This window comes from Stegodyphus dumicola, chromosome 1 (genome assembly GCF_044657685.1).
Source record: "Stegodyphus dumicola isolate Sdum_Otavi_A_Nest chromosome 1, ASM4465768v1".
Lineage (NCBI taxonomy): Eukaryota > Metazoa > Arthropoda > Arachnida > Araneae > Eresidae > Stegodyphus > Stegodyphus dumicola.
This window is the reverse complement of record NC_140768.1, coordinates 280,927,185-280,948,597: the sequence shown is the minus strand read 5'-3', so window position 1 is coordinate 280,948,597 and position 21,413 is coordinate 280,927,185. Positions and strand designations below refer to the sequence as shown.

General features: G+C 31.8%; 1 protein-coding gene and 1 non-coding gene across 6 annotated transcripts in view; both read left to right on the top strand.

Moving 5' to 3' along the window:
* Positions 1–21,413, top strand: part of LOC118183202 (uncharacterized) — a 62,280-nt gene that overhangs the window by 955 nt on the left and 39,912 nt on the right. Inside the window, exon 2 of one of the 5 annotated variants that reach the window (XM_035352670.2) lies at positions 623–858. In XM_035352670.2, the coding sequence (XP_035208561.1) occupies positions 855–858 (4 nt within the window). In that variant the 5' untranslated portion in view covers positions 623–854. Of the gene's footprint in view, positions 1–622; positions 885–17,148; positions 17,277–17,645; positions 18,092–19,951; positions 20,339–21,413 lie in introns of those variants that run through there. The other 4 variants (XM_035352669.2, XR_004757200.2, XR_015038538.1 and 1 more) reach the window with 4 other exon arrangements.
* On the top strand, positions 17,675–17,747 carry TRNAR-CCU (transfer RNA arginine (anticodon CCU)). Its single transcript has one exon. It is a non-coding gene; the product is annotated as a tRNA-Arg (tRNA).

The following is a 21,413-nucleotide window of genomic DNA, read 5'->3' as shown; positions in this document are numbered from 1 at the left end:
TCAGATTATATAGCGACTAAAAATTGCGTACCGTTGTGAATAAAAACAGTTCCTAAATATTATTATATCATCTGCTATCAATGATACTATTTCATGCACTCCCCCCCCTATTTCCCGTATAAATTTTATTCTGATTGTTTATGATACAGTTTTTTCCATCATAAAAAAAAAAAAAAAAAAAAAAAAAAAAAAATCATTTGTTTAAAAAAAAAATTATTCATTTGTTTAGACAAGGCTTAGTTAATGGGGAGCTGAATGTATTTGAAAATGAAAATGAAATTTAAATTCCAAAAGAAGAAAATACCGAATTTTCCGTATATGAGTTTTATTCTCTAACTATATTGAATTATCTTAACTGATTATTATATTGTTTGCATCCTTATACACGCTGACAAATTCAAGAATTAAAAAATGATGACGATTATTATTATTTTGAATGAAATTTTAAAAAATAATAATGATTTTTTAAAAAAATTTCATGTTTATATATTTTATGGGTTGCCTGTCATGAATGTTATCATAACAGACGATATGATAAACAGCCAATAAACAAAATAAACTTATTATTTGTTTAAATATTTTCCTCACTGAATTATCTTTATTTCCTTCTTCATTTCCGCAGACGACCTCATTTCTATGTTCCAAGAAAGGTCAAGACTTGACGTTCTAGATCATGATTCAACAACATGGGGATACAGAATTTAACGATCATCAGCAGTTCGCCATCGAGAGAGATCAAGGACAAGGATCTTGTTGACATGAGCTAACTTTTTGATATGTTAATTCCCCCCCCCTCCCAGTTAGCAGCGTAGACTGTGACGTCATAAAAAGTCGGTGATGATTCAAGGACTGTCATGGGTTAGTAATGACAGATATCATAATCAGTAAGGAAATTTTAACGTGATTTATTTCTCAAAAAATTTTGAAATCGTCAATAGCAGATTTATAAAGGAGCCTTTTGCTCCCTCTCTTGAATGCTATACAGTGTCTCATAAAAGTGATGGGACATTTGTGCTTTACAAAAGGAAACTGTTGGTAAAATAAATTAAGAAAACATGTAAAAATTTTTTGTGGGTGTGTTTCATACTTAAATTTAGTAACAAGTATTACATAACATACATTTTCTCAAAATATTAAAATATTAATTTAATAAAAATAAAATTGTTTAGAAGAGCAAAAAATGGCTCACATAAGTGATGGGACACTTACTTTTCCATCAAATATTTATCCAAAAATTTTACTTTTTAAAAGGTTTTAATATTTTGTTGGATTTCCTTTTACTTCTAAAACATGATTTAATCTTCTTGGAATGGATTCGACTAATTTTCTTTTGTGATTTCTGAAGTAATTTTACCCTATTCTTCTTGAAGCACCGATTTTAATTGTTGTTTTGAAGAAATGGTGCGTTTGCGAATTCTTGATTCCAATTCTTGCCAAATATTCTCTATGGGATTTAAGTCTGGAGATTGTGGTGGTGTTTTTATTATTTCAGGAGAGTTATACAGCAGCCAGAGTCTAACGTTCAAAGCAATGTGCTTGGGGTCATTGTCCTGGTAGAATTTAAAATCGTTATGAAGGTTCCATTTTCGTGCTGAAGATTTCAAATTTTGATTTAAAATGTCAATATACTTGTACCGATCCATTATATTGTCGATAAAAACAAGATTACCAACTCCAGCGGACGACATACACCCCCATACCATAACTCCTCCTCCACCATGTTTTATTGTTGGCACCAAGTTCTGTTTACGAAATTCTTCCCTGGGTTTTCTCCACACCAAGATTCTACCTTCAGAACCAAATATATTAAATTTATTCTCATCAGCAAGTATAACTTCATTCCAGTAATCAGAATTCTTATTTATGTTAGATTTTGCGAAAGGCAGTCTGAGTTTTCTATTCTTTTCACTTACGAAGAATTTTTTTCCGGCTGCTCTACCGTGATATCCAGCAGATCGAATTACTCTTCTAATAGTCTCAGGATTAACAATTACTCCATATAATGCTTGTAAATCAGCAGCAACTTTAGAAGCACTCATTCTTGGTTTTTATTTAATATTTCGAACGATAATTCGCTTTATTCCATTGGATAGCTTTGATGGTCGGCCAGGTTTTCTTTTATCCTGAATCATATGATTCTTTTTATATCGTTTAATGATATTGAAAACTGTTGAATGACTCAAGTTAACTGTTTCAACAGTTTCTCTAATAGATTTTCCACGTTCAATATGCAAATTAATAACTAATTTTCGAATTTCAGGCAAAGTTTCTTTTCGTTTAGCATTCATGGCTGCACAGAGCTAAAAAACACAAAAATTCCAAAACAAACTGGAGAGAAATGCTGAAGACGATTTTATAAATTACTGCCAATTGCTTTTGAGTAAAAATAAAAACCCCAAAAAATATTTTTATTGTAGTACGTAGTAGTATCTAATGGTGTCCCATCACTTATATGAGTCATTTTTTGCTCCGTTCTAAATAATTGTATTTTTATTAAATTAATATTTTAATATTTTGAGAAAATGTATGTTATGTAATAATTGTTACTAAATTTAAGTATGAAACACACCCACAAAAAATGTTCACATGTTTTTTTAATTTATTTTATTACAGTTTCCTTTTGTAAAGCACAAGTCTCCCATGTTTAGAAGGATAAAAATGTTATTTAAACTCTTGTGTAACCTTCTTATGCTACCATGTGACTATTTGTCTTTCCCTTTTTTTTTTTTTTTCACTTTTTTAACTCTTTCTTTTTTAATTTGTCTTCTTTTCAAGAAGTCTAGCAGGGCACTAATCAATACAACATGAGTAAAATCATGAGTGTAATCTTGTAACTAAAACAAAAATTTTAATAAACTTATTTCTCTGAACTAAAAACATAATAAAGAAAGTAAGCCGTTCTTTGCGAGATCTGGAAATGCGAAAACCTTAAATTATATACCACACAAACAGTAAATTATGTACTGTTATAAGTGCATATGCCAGGAAGTGTCAGTAAATGTTTTTACTATGACTATTTGTCTTTCTTTCCTTTCTTTCTTTTTCAATTTGTCTTCTTTTTAAGGAGCTCAAAGCACTAATGAACACAAAATGAGTATAATCTTGTAACTAAAATTAAAATCTTAATAAACTTATTACTGTGAACTAAAAATATAATAAACTGCTTAGGGTTGTCTTATATAAATGTTCAAAATGTTTCACAAATAATATTGACACATTGATAAATAATATTCACAAATAATATAATGACAAAAATGATATTTTAGATTAAATAATTTAAAAATATTATGTTTGTTTAATTCGCTAATTAATATACATTAACTAGATGATTTCTTAATATTGGTATTCGACTGGGAATTTTCTAGTAACTATTTCAAGTCTTTGCTTTAGGAAAGTCCGAGGGAATGTCAGCGTCTTCCATTTCTCCATCAACATCACTGTCATCCGCATCATAGATGATACAGTCTGCATCTCCGTCCATAGCATTACCGAGTCGAACTGACAACTTTGAATTAAGATACAATTAACACGCCGAACAAGAATTAATTTAAAAGTCAAACAACAAATTTCCAATCCATCTTTGCCTTCAGTCTTTAAGAAAATTATGTTTTAGTTCTCGTTTCAACAGATTGCGCCAGTAGCTTAACTCCTGTCCAGCCATTCTTATCTTATCAGTATAGCTTATCACTATAGTTTATGTCGTTCATTTGCGCTTTGGCAGCTGAGGCTGATGGTTCGGTAAAACCATCGAAACTAATTCTGTGAAAATTTCAAAATATAACGCTGATTTTTATTTTTTGATTACTAAATTAAAAGTTGACAACTTTTAGTTTTAAAACCTAGCAGAATACGCAATTCTTTTCTGTCCAGAATCACATATTGCATCACAGAAATAGAGAATTAAATTTCTTTGCTCAAATAAACAGAGGTGAGGTTAATTTAGTACTAGCCTCCTAATTCGTTATTTTTGATTTGGGCGTTTCCTCTCTATTCCAAAAATAGTTATAACTTTTCTGAACTGCGTCATTTCTAGATCAATCATTGTCATATGGTTTGCATAACGCTGATGACGTGGCTAATTCAGAAACTTAACTCAAAGTTTCGAGAACTGAAACCTTTCTTTTAACAAGCAACCTAAACCAAAACCTTCTGTTGGTGAGTTTCCATACTGGATTTAATTGCGCACTTTGGCTTCTGCCTCCTTTGCTGTTAAGACGTTGCTTCGCTCCCTTTCTTCCTATCCCAATAATATCAAAAATGTAAATGTTCGCGAATATGCACAATTACATTGTAAATTGTGGCTGCAAATGTAAAGTGAAATAAGACTGAATATTTAATCTTACTCAGCTGTCAAGTTTCCTTTTCAATATGGATCTACGTTCTACGCCACCACCATTACTAAGTCTTTTTCATTACTTTTTATCTTACATATTCCCCGAGATTTACATATTCTTTTATCTTACATATATGATGAAGATTTAGTTTTGGGATGAGACAATCGACTAGAAAAGGCACTCATTATTTTGCACTCTTGATTGGGATGGTGACAGGTATAGCTCGCATATGAATGGGATGCGTATTGAAGGAGAAACTTGCAGACGTTGAATACTTTTTACATAATTTTATTTAATTACATTAAGAGGTCACATAATTTTATTTACTTGAAAAATAATTTCTTAGGACATATTTTCTTTTTTTCATATCATTATGGTGATAGGAATGATATGAAAAATGAATGAAAAAAAGAAAATTTCTTAGGACATATTTTCTTTTTTTCATTCATTTTGCATATCATTCTGGGTGTGACAAGCACCCCCCCCCAATTCTATACATTTTTAAATAATAGATGAAAGCCGCACAGCGGTTAATTTCATGCTCGTGTAGCGATAGAGGGAAGGAAAAGTAAAGCATATTTAGTAGTTGGGGTATTTATAAGTCCTTTGTTTCAGTTTTGAATGCTGATTGGACAAGAACTTTCGCACTTCATATCGCTGCAGAAGAAATTAATTACGCAATTTGTGACACAGTACAGAATCTTTGAAGGGAATCACGCTTAACTACATCATTTCAAAATTAATCTATGTCAGATAATTCTTGCATAATGCTAATAAAGCAGACACTTACATAATACTTCAACCAATAATGATTTCAAATTAGCAAGCAAAACTTATAATTAGCCAATAGAACTAAAACTAAATTATTCTGAACTAAAACTAAATTATCTGAACTAAAACTAAATTATTCTGAACCCAGTTGTCATCTTTGGAAGGAAACGTCGTATTCCCTCTCTCTTTCCAGTCTAGCTAGATCGTTATGGTTGCTTTTTTTTTTTCCTTCTTTTTTTAGTCCAAAGGGCGTTAGCCCTGAAGGGCTATTAATTTCAAAACGGCATTTTACGTTGATTCACTTTCCAAACTGTTGCCACCGAACATTATTGCCGGGTATTATATTTAAAGAAGCTAAATAATGAATAATGTGCATGAATGTTTCTCGCATTGTGAAGAAACAACGGTACCTACAGCCATTTAATTTTGAATAACGTAGTCTTCCAACAGAACATAGGCACTTGGAAGCCCAGATTTTGAATTTCAAATTTGTTTTATTATCTGTTTAAAATTTTGTAAAACTTTAACGCATTTTTTGATTAACCAATTCAACGATTTCAAAGCAAGCAATGGCACTGTACGAAAAAAAAAAAAAAAAAAATTATCTGCAGTGAGCAAGACTGTGTATTGGAAATTTATCCTCTTTTTAAATTATCTTTCAATATTGCTGTTGAATTGAATTTTATGGTTAAGTGCAAAGAACAGGATATTTAATAAAGGTAATATACAAAACGTTAGAAAAAGTTCGTTCTTTGGGCGTAATATGAAATCTGAAAACTTTCAGATCTTTTTTTTTTTTTTTTTTTTTTTTTACGCAACGGTTTACAAATGTAAAATTGTTAAATTGCTTAAAATACAAGGAGAGGTAGCTGTTTTTGCGTCTGAATTAAGTCAGAAATTAAAAGGGCTGTAGCCAAACTAAGTTAGTAATTTGTTAATAATTGTCTTTCATATTTTATATCTTATGTATTTACGATAATTACTTCTGTGGTTTGTTTAGTATTTAAACAGCGTAACTATTCTATGCAATATGATCATTATTCTACAGTTTCATTAATCAAACTGCAAAATTTTAAACCAAAAATATAGCTGGAAAAAAAAGTCTTATGTAACTTATATTTTATTATTACAATATAGTGAGAAAATCTATTTGAAAATCCTGTGTATTCTATGAAAAGATTCTTTAAGAAGGTATTTTACGTAAAACCTTCCTAAAGAAATAGCATTTTTTTAAAAAGTAAAAAAACGTAAAGTAAAAAAAAAGTTAAAAGTAAAAATTAAAAAGTAAAAAAAAGTAAAATTATACATTGTTGTGATTTAAGTAAAATCACAACAATGTATAATTTTATTCTAAAATTTATAGAGTATAGAGGTCTATAAAGGTGTAAGCTGGCCAGCTAGCTCGCTACAGTGTGACCCACCAGGTAATACAATTCCAAACGCACCGAGACGTCGCTGCGACACTGTAAATACTTTATGACATTGTAACATTTGCAACATCACATCTATGTCCCGCAACGATACAGAGCCGTTGTAAGCAGTGTTCCAACTTAGAATTCCTGAAGCGATTGATTGCTTTTAGTGTTTTCTGCAATGGAGAAAAAATAGTATTTAGAACAGTTGTAAAGGATGTAGAATGTACATTGATCCGACATTATTATTATTGCCACATACAATATTCTTTTATGTTGTGATGTGTGTTTTGCTTACTGTGTATAATATATGCATGTATCCATGTGCAAATAAAATGGTCAAATCAATTTCTGAAAAATAATGATTCAATACTTCACCAGGGTGACACATTTGTGTCCCGGATGTGATCAAGAAGATTACGTATATCGCTTAGAATGCACTGTAACACTGATTTGCGTCTTTGATGACAAATCACAAAATGACTTGAATGTAAAATTGCAAAATGATGTGAATACACTTTCACGAAACGACGTGAATGGAAGGCACTATAAAATTGCAATATTTTGTAATATAACTAGTGGAATCTTATAATACGCTTCTGTCAGAGAGTTCATTCAGTAAAAATGGATACTAATTACTGTTTTTTATTGATCCAACATTTACTGCTCCTTTTCTACTTAAAGGGTATTAAAATATTTTCGGTGGCTTCAAAATCTCTAAATTATCAAAAATATTCAACATAATCATGTGAAATTTTCTCATCGTATTAAGGCTATACTCACTGTCACCCATTATGATTTAGCTGCATATATATGTAAAATATAGAACAAAATATAGCACATTTGTTTGAATGTGTTCATTTGATCATTTCTAAGCGCATTTTTTCTCTCTCTAAGACGACCACCTACGGTTCGATGCGATTTAGGTAGAAAAAGGTTTAGAATTTAGGTTCGATGCGATTTCGATCTTAGGTAGAAAAAGTCGGCTTAGAAAGGGCATATTTAGTACCGATATTTATTTATGTTCTTAAAAATATTGGTTATCTTCAGAGGTAATTGTATTAGGGAGATGATCGCCATAGCACGATTCACTGCATAGATAAATACCGTCGTTGTCCTCCATTTTTATTTATGCTTACATTTATGCTTGTGTATTTAAGAATTCAGAGTGGAAAATATTGTCACGCGAAGTGAAAATTCTATTGGTTGTCAATCAGAAATGAACTATGGTTCTTGAATGTTAAGAACAGAAGAGCAAGTTACAATCAGCACGTGCATATAGAACATGATAGAAAGAATATTCTACCACTAACTTATTGAGTAAATATGAGGTTATGTAAATGTCCAAAGGTTGATTACAAAAGTATAAAATGTGTGAACATATTTCATCATCATTATCTGAGGTATGTTTTCCATCAGACAGTATTTTGTTGTTTTATTTATTTTTCCAAACCTACAGTTTGAATATTCAGTGATAAGGGGAAAATATTTAACGTTCAAAATCATACAAGTACATCATAATTGTCAATCATACTCTTTGAGCAGAGGATTTTTAGTCATTGTTTGGACATTTCATGTTATCATACAATTACGTGATCATCCACAAGATGAACAGCAACGCTGTTTTATTATAAAAGTAATAAAACAGCAAAATATCATAAAAACTATATGAATTTTAGATGTTTTGCTTTTTGAACATGTAAACTAAAACAATCTTTATGTTCGATGATATTGTAAGTAATGAAAATATTTCAATTAAATGAAAACCAATATTTGTTTTTAAAATTAATTTAATGCGTTAAGTATGGAAATCCTATAGTTATTACTTTAGCAGTTTTAATTTTTCCTGTAGTCAATACTACTGAGTTTACTTTCAAGCATATCACTTTCCCCCCTTGAAGATAATGACACTGAGTTTACTTTTATGAATTTTATCATCTCTAATTCACTGCGAATTGGACTTGAAAAAAAATCTTTAACGCTTGAATTATGTTGGTGAATAACTTTAGTATGAATTGTTGTCACTGTTCTGTTACTGGAACCAAATATCTCGCCAGCCAAATGTTTTGCCAAGAAATTGGTTCATATGAATTTTCCAATGTTTACTTTTGAAATTGTTACAATGTTTATTTTTTTTTTAAATAAAAGAATGCCTTTCTAAAATTGGCAACGAGAATACAAATTCTGAAGATGTATAAAGATAATTTATGTTTTTATTATTATTGTATTTATCATTGATGTGGAAATTTGGAACTTAACTAATAATAAAACCAGTGGCGTGCGGTAGGTTTTCATGCAGGGAGTGCAGAGAACAACAATAATGATAATAAAACCATAAAAATATACATTAAACACTTCTTTAACTTTTTATTGTTCATTTGTACACAAAATCCATACGTCTATTCGTATTACTAACAAAATCATCAATTACATGAGCATAAAACTTTGGTTTTGACTGTAATAAGTGTAACACTTCTTTTTCTAATGTTATTAGAGATAAACTGCTTAATTTATCCTGGCTCATTGTATTGCCTGCATAATTTTTTACTAATTTCAATGCTGAAAATGATCTCTCCACCAAAGCAGTTGAAAATGGAATTGTACAAAATAAATGTGCCAATTTATTTACTTCGCTTAGGGCATCTGTCAAATCATTCAGCATTATATGCTGAATAAGTTTCGATAAATTCATTTCGTGGTATGACTCACTACGATAATAACGCATAATTCATTGGTTAGCTTTGCAAAATCGAAATGTTTTGCATAAGCGTTCTTTAACGAATTAAGGCATTCATCCGGAAATTTACTTTGATATTTCTTAAAAAAACTGAAATTCAATAGTTCAAAAAGTGTGAGCGAATTTAATTTTTTAAAACGGACATCTAACTGACAATAAATAGTGTCCATTACTTCATAATATAAATTTTTAAAATGTTGGTCTTTGTCTACACTTGAGTTTTGTAAATTTACACGACGTTTTTTTAAATTTGGGGGACCCACTACAGAAATAGTCTCTTTATAAACTGCAATAGAAGTGCGCATATTTTGAATTGCATCTTTTACTTCCTCTACTTTTTGACTAGAATATGCTATATTTAAGTTAGTTTTTTTTTAAATATCAAATAGAACATCAGTATAACTAAACACTCTGGCAAAAATATTTAGGAGAATATTACCGTTAAATTCTTCAAAAAACATGTGATAACTCTTTGCAATATTAATTGTATCGTTATCCCAGCCTTCTGGATTCTCAATAATATTTTGAAATAAATCAGATAGGCCTTGACTTTCGCTTTTTATGGTTGTAGCTAATTTTGGAAATTTTCTTTTAACAATTTCATTTAAAACATGATTTCTTTTTGTAGACACCGAAAAAATGAGGCTATGCCAGAAATTGTTGCAAAAAATGATTTACAATCTTGTATAAACAATACAGATTGCGACAGAACTAAATTAAGTACATGTGCGCAACAATGCACAAACATAGCTTCTGAGAAAATGTCTTTTACATTTTTCTGCGTCCCATTCAACGCTCCTGCCACGACTGCCGCCCCATCGTACGTTTGAACAATCAGTTTATTCTCACACCCCTAACTCAAAATCGTTTCTTGCACAACATTACACAAAGCTTCCGCTGAACGATCACCACTAACATCTTTAAAAAACAAAAATCTTTCCACTGGTGCACTACAATTATTAACATATCGTAGCACAACCGATAATTGTGATTTGTGAGATGTGTCAGATGCTTCATCCAGCATAATAGCAACGAATAGCGTTTCTTTTACCTCATTTCTAATTTCTGAAATTACAATATTTTTTATCGATGCAATAATATCATTTTGTATTCTATTAGAGGTTCCAGAAAATACAGTTGCAGTTCTTAGATGGGTTGCTAAAAGGTCATCATATTTACTAATTAAAGTTATTAATTCTATATAATTTCTTCGATGAAGGGAATTTATATTCTCATTGTGCCCACGAAATGCATTATCTTGTTTTGCTAAGTAACAAACTACATCTATTAATCTCTTGAGAATATTTCTATTTCTTGTTACTTTCTCATTGTGTTGAACAATTGATAAAGCCTTTTGCTGATCTAATATTAAATCTATCCTGGCGGTACTAAATGTTTTTAATAGTATTACGGCATTTATGTGAGATTGTGTTTTTTCATGTTTACTTTCAGCTTCGCGGAAAGGATTTAAATCACTGTAGCCTTGTTTTGTCCAAATATTCTTGTCCTTTTCAGTTACAACAAAAAGTAAACATAGCCATCAGTACAACTTATTCAGTTCACTACAACCGGTTAACAATTTAAATTTTTCATACATAGATTTTTGAAAGTGTCGTACACACTGTTGTCCTTTACTCTTAACGTTTTGCGATAGAATAATATCCGGCTTAATTTAACTATTTTGTTTTTTGTAGTAACGTCTCGTCTCGAAAATGGATTTTCCAATAAATCTTTAAGTATTGAGACATCTGAGTAGTTCTCCATTCCGAAAGGGGTTATTTATTATGAATATAAATTTAAAGAATACAATAAATAAACTATTTACCTACGAGTAGTCGAGGTATAACTATAAAAACCGCTAAACTTACGAGAATTCTACTAGCACTGAAGCAAAAATCATGTCTTGTGTTGTATGGTGTCATATGGCAGCGAAAAAGCAACGCTTCGGTCTTCCACGAAAAACTTATATTTTCAGCAAACGTAGCACCACACGGCACCCGCCGCTGCGGTGCCTCATCATCAGCCTGATGACATCAGAATGAGTCATCAGGATGCTCATTGGTGCTGACAAACCGAACGTCTATTCCACGTGCAGAGGATTTCACTGCACAGATATATAACTTATATACTGTCTGTAAGATATAATGAATGGTAAAATTTAGACTGTTCTGTCTGTTAAAATTCGTTTCTTTTTTGTCTAACAAAACAAAATTGTTTTTCAGCGAATTATTTCTATAAATATAATACATCACTGAAATTACTTTACCACATTAAAACATTTCCCTTTATATTGATGAAATACTTCTTTTATATTTCCATAAAAACAAAATCTTACAATATATAAATTTAAACATTAACCGTCTGCAAAATCGTATGGCCAGTTAATCAATTAAAAAACCAAAAGCGCTTCAGCACGTAAGTCCCCGCTCTAATACAACGCTTAATTACCTTCGGATGATTCTGAACGCCAAGTGCAGGAAAAATAGCTGCACTCGCCTCAGTGCTATTACAGTATGCTGTGCTTCTCCAGTAGCCCACACATATAAAGCGTGATTTTCTATTAGTGCGCAGTGCGTACACATCAAATCTTCCTATGTTCGTTTGCTTTTCAACGCGCTACGTGATGCAGCATCTAGTACCGCACGCACTGCGGGAATACAAGCAAGCAAATCAACATAATATTTGAATGTATTATAAATAATATTTATTATATACCATATAAAAATAGGTGCAGAAAATTATTATTTCTCATAATTTTGCCAGGGTGTGCAGTGCACACCCTGCACATATGGACCGCACGCCACTGAATGAAACATCTTCCAAACAATTTCTTCAAGAACGAGAAAATATTCATTTAGAAAAAGCACGAAAAACCATGAAAAGGTCTGCTTCAAATAGAAGGAAGCAGTGAAATGGCGATGTGAAGTTGTGATGACAGGCCAAGACAAAAAAAAAAAAAAAAAAAAAAAAATTGCTTAAATTTGGTTTGGAAGATCGAGAATCAATTTCTTAAAGGCAATTTATTTCACTTAAGCATGGTGTTTAGAATTAACTTCCCTTGAATTTTGTCAGTATCAACTTGATATGAATAAATATACTGTTGTTGATTAGAGGCAGTTATTATAAGAGAAGTCTGTGGCCAAGCATTTAATATGTAAACCGTCAGTTAAAATAGGCGGCACTGGTAATATTGTCGAATTTCACGAATGTCAGCTTTTCGCGTCCAAAAAATAGCTTTGATCGTACCCTCCCGCCCCAGTGCGACGGCACTTGCCATTAAACAAAAGAATTGTTTTTAGTTGCTGTGCCACTCTGCCAGAACTTTGCATAGAGTTATTGAAGAAAATATTATTGATGGCACTTTAATATACTCAGACTTGTTGGAAAGGGTTATAACATTAAGGAATAATGACAGGCCGGATTTGAACGTTTCCGCGTTTACTATAAATGTAATTTTATGGATCCTGATGAAAATTTAATCCGTTGACTTTTTTAACCTGATTTCTTTGGCAAATTGTTTAATTTACATTAAAAATGTATAACTTTATGAATGTCTATTATGTTATTATTTTTTCTTGACCTTAACCTTATCGAAAATAGTTTGGCGATTATTTTTAAGCTTCAAATTTTTCGCCAGGTTATCAGCCTTTGTCGATATCTGAATTTGGTCTCGATAACAAAACGGTGGCAAATTTTCTACATAAAATGCTGGCAGCATTTGAATCGATCTTTAAAATAAAGTAAACATAATGGTACACAGCGTGTTCAAAAAAATTTCTCTCTGTTTACTCTTGTTATTCGTAACAGACATATGAATTCATTGATGTCTTAGAATACTATCGTGTACTAGATTTATCTTTAAAATATGCAGTAAGCAGATTTTAGACTTGCGTATACTTAGCAGCAGTGAAATAGATTCAATCGGTATGATAATTTCGCCAATTTCTTCACACCGAATCAATAAAGGAATATATCTACTTTCTGAATTTCTTGCTCTCGTTCTGAAACTTTAGTTGTTTCAAGTAGTAAAATATCAGAACGAAAAGTTGTATGCACCTGGAAATGCTAAGAACCTCATTTATATCTCAAGTTATTCGATAGTTTCTTTTTAAATTGTTTCCATTTGATGTGGATGAAATGCAGTTTGAGGATGCCCTTACCTACTTTTAGAAGACTTAACTACTACTGCCGATATGTGTTACCTAAAAATGAATAGTTAGGCAAATTATACATATTTAGCCCTTTAATTGATGGCAAATCTCAAATCTCCTATAAGAACCAACGAAAACGCTTGTTGCTTTTGAGCAGCCGTGCCAAATAAAGAGTTAAATAAGAAACGTTTTCAAGATTTCAACCAATTTTGTAGCAGAAATTTCATGGCGAAAGCAAAATTTAATGCATGTTCTTTGCTGGGTTATACTTAGCAATGTATAAAACTGCCGAAGTAAAAATTCTTTATTCATTAAAATCAGATTTATTTCAAAACGACAAAAGGATATGTTTACCCATGTGGATTATGTCACATGTCGTACACAAAGGGGTATACTTATTCCCTACACATTTCCAGGAGCTTCGTGAAATAGGAAACTTTACTATAGGTATAACAGAACTAGTTAGATGTAACTGAACTATTTTTATCGACCGCCGTCTAGTGGCGATGAAATCAAATTACAACCAGTCGACCTCCAGCTGCAGTGAGGATAGATTCTCCAATTTATGTCTTCGTGACTCGAATGTTAATTCTAAATGTTAGGTGTTACTTTTTGATGCATGTTCTGTTTTGATGTATATTTCTTTATAATAAATACTTTTTGAGCTTCGTGTATGTTTATAGAAGAACGGTTACATAGATAAATTTCCTTTGATTTTGTCGATTATACCAACGTTCATGAGAACTCTTTGCTAAGATAAAGGAGACCAAACCTTCTGGATTATGCAGGACAGACCCTCATTTCAGTGTGCTATCCTGCTTCAGGAAATGTCCCGAAATTGTCCCTCATTCTTTTTAATATTACCGGATTCTCTTTTGATACAGTTGACATAAATTTTGTTAATGCCGCTACATATATAGTTATAAAGCTGAATTTGTGAAATCAAAAATATATCCACTAATCAAATGAGCATGCTTTTTATTAGCTTTAATTTAGCTCATTCATAGTGTATGTTCCCAATTTTTAAACTACATTCATGTCCATAAATTAAGGATAATTCGGAGTCACGCGAAAATCGAACTCTAAAATAAATATATCACCTGTAAAATCACTACACACATCTTCAAGAATCATATGCAAATTTCAGGAAGTAACCAGATGACACCGATGGTACGTGACAATGACGAGAGTGTAAGAAAGTGATATATAAGGAATACAGGCAAAGAAGTAAAATTGTTCGCAGGCGCTTTATAAGCATTTCAGTGCAATAACTGAATAGTTATGACACAAAGGACGCATTTGGATGATTTTTTACGTGGTAGAATTATCGGCCGTCTGGAATGTGGGCGTACCCAACTGGAAGTATCAGGCGAACTTGGAATTGCCCAGAGTGTCATCTCCAGGCTTTTTCAACGATTTCAAGATGATGGTAATGTGAGTAGACGTTACAGCACAGGTCGCCCCAGAGTTACAACGCCGAATGAGGACCGGTATTTGGCAGTTACTGCCAAAAGAAACAGGCGGAGCACAACCTCAGACCTGTCTCGTCAGCTCTCTTCAGCCACTGGTACGACAATTTCAAGGCAGACCGTGTACAGACGCTTAGGGCAAATTAGTCTATATGCTCGTAGACCTGTCAGATGCGTTCCACTTACTGCAACTCACTGTCGCCTGCGGTTAGCCTGGAGTAGAGAGCATGCATAGTGGACACCGCAACGGTGTCCACCGATAACATCGCGGCAAAAACATCGCGGACGAAAACGTCGCGGAGAAAACAACGCAAGGCGAAAACGTCGTGCTACAAAACATCGTGGGAGAAAACATCGCAAAGAGAAAACATCGCAGTTCTAAAACATCGTGGTACAAAACATCGTCGTCGAAAATAAAGCGGTTCAAAAACTTCGCAGTTTAAAAACATCGCCGTCGAAAATATCGTGGTAAAAAATAAAGTATCTACAAATCATCGCATGACGATAACATCGCAGACATGCTTTTTTCAGGCTTTAATAACTGTAAATGGATATTCCCATAATGATTTGTGAGCGCAAGATGTAAAGAAGGATAATTTTTACTTTCATATTTTTTATTAAATATTAAATTTTTGCTGAGAAAATAAGAAGGAAACTTAAGCATAGAAAATTAATGCAACTTATAGCACTTAATAGAATTTTAAACCGACATAGTTAACTAAGAAAGACCATTAATAAATCATTTTTATAAAGTTTTTACTGGTAATTTTTCATAAAAAGTATAATCTATTAAGTTGCATTTAATTTTCTATGCTTAAGTTTCCTTCTTATTTTTTTCAGCAAAAATTTATTAGTTAATAAAAAAATGTGAAAGTAAAAATTATCCTTCCTTACATCACTTGCGCTCACAAATCATTATGGGAATATCCATTTACAGTTATTAAAGCCTGAAAAAAGCATGTCTGCGATGTTATCGTCATGCGATGATTTGTAGATACTTTATTTTTTACCATGATATTTTCGACGGCGATGTTTTTAAACTGCGAAGTTTTTGAACCGCTTTATTTTCGACGACGATGTTTTGTACCACGATGTTTTAGAACTGCGATGTTTTCTCTTTGCGATGTTTTCTCCCAGGATGTTTTGTAGCACGACGTTTTCGCCCTGCGTTGTTTTCTCCGCGACATTTTCGTCCGCAATATTTTTGCCGCGATGTTTTCGGCTGTAACCCACCGCAACAGTGGGCTTTAAAAGCCATCGCGTTATTTAAAATTTTCCCCATTTCATATGTTTATAAATTTAATTCGTTCAAAATTTGTACACACATTGTTTGTGGATGGCAATGCAATGTGTTGAACTGATTTCTTGAAAATTCGATTTAGATTTTAAAAAATTTGATGTTGAAACGATTTTTTTTTTCCATTTATTTTCATTTAACGAATAAACTAAAAATTTCAGAATTTTGCTGTTTTCACCGTCAGATCGAAAGGGGGGGGGAAACCCATTTGAAATGAAATTTGTAACGTTATTTCTTATTTTTTGGCGAATTTTCAAAAACCACTCGATTTTTTTTTTATTATATGACGCCAACATCTAAAAAAGTCTTGAAATTTTCACAGATTGTAAAATAAACTCTTCGCCCTCTTTGAAAACAACAGCGATAAAAAGATAGCAATTTAGCAGCTTTTTACATTAACCTCTTCGTCGTCCGTAACACGCCTCGAGCGTTCTTCTACATTTTAAAACGCTTTCTAAATGTTTACTTGTTTGAGTTTTTATTTTTGTTTGTTCTAATACCTCCTAGAGGGTAGGACTAATCAGGCATTCTATTTCTAATTGAATTTGCCCCGGGTTTTATGAATATTCGTGCCAATTTACATAAGATACAAGACAGTGAGAGATGGCTTCAACGTCTACTCAGTAGAAAAAGAGAAAAAATGAGGTTGTGAATTGGAAAAACAAGAAGGATACACGTTTGATAAGTACAGTCCATAATAACTCGATGATTGATGTTGGAACACGGAAAAGAACTGAAAAAAACAACAACCAATAATTGTAAAAGATTACAACAACAAAATGGGAGGAGTGGACCGACTGGATCAGATGTTATCAAATTATCCTGCTGTTAGAAATAAGCAGAGATATTATTATTTTTCCATTATGCTTTATTTCCTTATAATTTTACTTAATATTCATTGACATTCATCCACTACGAAAATCATGTATGAAAAAGTTATGATGTACTGAGAAAACAACATTACACGCTACGAAAAACAGACGGCCGCTGGGGGAAAATTTTCGCGGACAGGACAGGACGGCGAAAGGGTTAAAATTATGCTATGGAGCAGAAGGGGAAGTATCCGTTCTTCTCTTGGGGTATCTCCTGGGAATATAGTTTCAAGGTTATAATGTCATCAAGTGTTGTTTCTGCATAGATTTCTTTAAAATTAATTTTATTTATTTGATTAATAATCTCGTCCCTTTTGTTTCGAAGAATTACTTGCAAAAACATTCTATAATAAGTCTTCTGCCATTTGAGAATTGCTAATTCTTCTCTCTTCTTTTCATAGATTTTGAATTAGAAGTTCATTTCTAGTCCCGAAAATAATATAGTTTTATAGTTTTTAAGATTAGAGTTTAAAATTATTTGCGATGAAAGCCATCGCGTTACTTAAAATTTTCCCCATTTCATACGTTTGTATAGTATATATTTCCATAGCATTTCCGTTTGAAAGTCGAACCCCTTTACTTTTATTGTAGCAAGTAATATTATTAGGTGTTTCTCCCACCTTCTTAGCTGGCCTTCGTGGTGTAGTGGTCAGCGCGCTCGACGCCTATTCGAGGGGTCCTTGGTTCGAGTCCCGGCGAAGGCGTTGCTGGTTGATCTTTACAATATGGTAACTGGTAGTTTGGCGACATTTTGGAGGCGATAAAGGTTACTACCTGGGACTTTGGTAATAATGTGAGCAGTACTCAGTTCCGATTACGCATTATTTTGTGTGAGGGAAATGAGAGATCATGGGATATGTCATGTGATATTAATGGACGAATTACGGTTCTTGAATCGGAAAAGGGGGGAAATCGGGAAAAAATCTGGAAATTTTGTATTTGGTTTATTCTGTGTTGTGTGAAAGAGTGTTCGTGAATTTTTGGATACCATGGCCGTAGCTAAAGAAAAGTTTATTGGACACGTAATCAAGATTCTGAAGAAGATTAGGTAAGTTAGTATTTTTAATTACTTGAGGATATTATTTTTATGCATTGTTCTAAATGTAAGGTGGAAGTAAAGGAATTTGGTATTATTGGGAAAATTGTTATTAGCAATGATTTAGTTTAAACTAATTAGGATTGTAAGGTAATTTTTATTAATTTAATGTATGTGCTCATTTATATTTTAAGTAGTGTTTTTGGATTTAATTATATTTTAATTAAATGATAGTTATTTTGTGAATTTTATGTTTGTAGGAATTTGGTATACGTTATCAGGTAATTTCATATATGTTCTTTTTACCGGGTTTAAAGATTGAGAAAATTGTCATGTATTTTCGTGAAATTTTTCTAATTTATGAGAAAAAAGCAGTGTACATGGATGTAGTGAAGAGTGTGCGCAATGCCATTTTTGTGCAATTCTGGGATGTTTTTTTAAGTAAAAATAAGTCGACGTGTACATGGTTTAGTGATATTTTAATTAAATGATAGTTATTTTGTGAATTTTATGTTTGTAGGAATTTGGTATACGTTTAAGTTGAAGTAAACGTGCATGGAAATAATTTAAATATTTGATATTAAGTATTTGTAATGCTTGCGGTATGAATTTGTTGGTGACGTGTATAATGTAATAGATGATTTGGAGGTAAAAGTTTTTGGATATTTTATTTATTTTATATGTGGAAATGTTCATATTTGGAAAGGTTAAATACTTTTTCGCGATCAGGTAATTTCATATATGTTCTTTTTACCGGGTTTAAAGATGCAATGCCATTTTTGTGCAATTCTGGGATGTTTTTTTAAGTAAAAATAAGTCGACGTGTACATGGTTTAGTGATATTTTAATTAAATGATAGTTATTTTGTGAATTTTATGTTTGTAGGAATTTGGTATACGTTTAAGTTGAAGTAAACGTGGATGGAAATAATTTAAATATTTGATATTAAGTATTTGTAATGCTTGCGGTATGAATTTGTTGGTGACGTGTATAATGATTTGGAGGTAAAAGTTTTTGGATATTTTATTTATTTTATATGTGGAAATGTTCATATTTGGAAAGGTTAAATACTTTTTCGCGATCAGGTAATTTCATATATGTTCTTTTTACCGGGTTTAAAGATGCAATGCCATTTTTGTGCAATTCTGGGATGTTTTTTTAAGTAAAAATAAGTCGACGTGTACATGGTTTAGTGATATTTTAATTAAATGATAGTTATTTTGTGAATTTTATGTTTGTAGGAATTTGGTATACGTTTAAGTTGAAGTAAACGTGCATGGAAATAATTTAAATATTTGATACTAAGTGTTTGTAATGCTTGCGGTATGAATTCGTTGGTGACGTGTATAATGTAATGGATGATTTAGAGGTAAAAGTTTTTGGATATTTTATTTATTTTATATGTGGAAATGTTCATATTTGGAAAGGGTAAATACTTTTTCGCGATCAGGTAATTTCATATATGTTCTTTTTACCGGGTTTAAAGATTGAGAAAATTGTTATGTATTTTCGTGAAATTTTTCTAATTTATGAGAAAAAAGCAGTGTACATGGATATAGTGAAGAGTGTGCGCAATGCCATTTTTGTGCAATTCTGGGATGTTTTTTTAAGTAAAAATAAGTCGGCGTGTACATGGTTTATGTGTATGTGTTATTTTGATAAACGCGTAAGGAGTATGGTATTGTGCACTTTTTCCCAATTTTGCAGTGAATATTTGTCATGATTAAGTAGTTTTGTTAGATAAAATTTCTAGCATAAGTGTAATTCGGCTAGTAGATTGTTGGAAGAAGTGTTCAGTAGATAAAAAGAAAAGAAACATGTCTTTACTTCGTGAAGACAAAATGGCGGCGGGAAAAAAAAAATAGAGGGTTGCTGTAGGAGAGTTGGTCGCCAAATTTTCGCCAAAAAAACGCCAAGTTACCATAATGTAAAGATCAACCGCGTTGCTCATTTCTCTTTCCGCTTTAAAACCAAGATGTTACAAATCATTCGCCTGTCGATCAAAACTAATGTATTCTTAAGACGCTCCTGTATGGCCACGCACAATTACGTAAAATTCTTCAATAAACTCCCGAGGTGGCCTCATGAGGCTCCTGGGAGTTGATGTCACTAGATAGGGGAGGGTGCGGGACATATGCCTGTTTAGCTCTCTGTTAAACATCAGGCGTCCCCGTCCTCCGTCGCCTGTCACCTGTCTCCCGCTTTAGGAAGATTACCAAAATCATGGAAAAATTGTTTGATCTGGGAACTGATCTGGTGGTGAGTTTTTGAACATTTTTTTTTCGCGGAAAGTAAATTCCCATGACCTCCTTTACACGGTTACCAAGTTTGATAACATTTGGTCCAATAGTTTTCCTTTTTTGAGTGGAACTTTAATTATAACCACCCTGTATATATACTATGTAAAATATAAAAATAAAAATAACAATGTATTAATGTGTTATTATTGAACCTGTACATTTAAATGTTAGTAATTTTACATAATAGGGAAGGAGTTGTGGCACATGGAGCAATGGCAATCGGTAAAGGGCTAAGTGACTAAAAAAAAGGTTGAGATATGCTGATTTAATCAATCGGATTAAAAAGTAAAAATAAAATAATAATCTTAAGAACTGCATTTATTGCTTTTAAATAGTTTAGTTTGTTAATTAATAACAGACAAATTAAATGTGAAAGAATAATATCCTACTTTTCGATGGCCTTCCGAATGACAACAGACTCAAATGAAAAGTGAAACAATGCAAAATCGTGTCTCGAGACTAATAGCCTTTTGGACTTTTAAATAAAAGGGAGGAGACATTTGAAATGGAATAAATAAACAATAAAGAGGAATAAAAAAACGTAGTAATTATTGAAATTTTTTATGCTCATAGTTGAGAATCCAAATCAGAAATGCTATTTTGCATTTATTTGTTAAATTAATAAAACTTCTTTAAATTACAGAAAATTTTCAAATAATACCAAACATATAAAAAGTGTGTTACAGATTAAATAAAAAAAATAAAAAATAAAACTAATACACTAAGGTACTCGAAATACAATTAAATTAAAAATAACGTTTTTTAAGGTTTAATCAACTTTAAAGTAAGTATAGGTGTATAATAAATAAGTCAAAATTGTACTGTGTCAAATTTAAATTCTATCAATTTTAAATAATTCTTTTAATTAAAAAAATTACTTTTTAAGAAATAAAAATTTTTTCGTTATTATTTCTTGTACTTAAACTGATATAAAAATTTGCAATAATGTATATTAAATTAAGGACAATTTCAGTGGAATCCGACCTTTTCGATTTTATAATGTAATCATAAAGCAATTTCTCTTTTCTCTCATA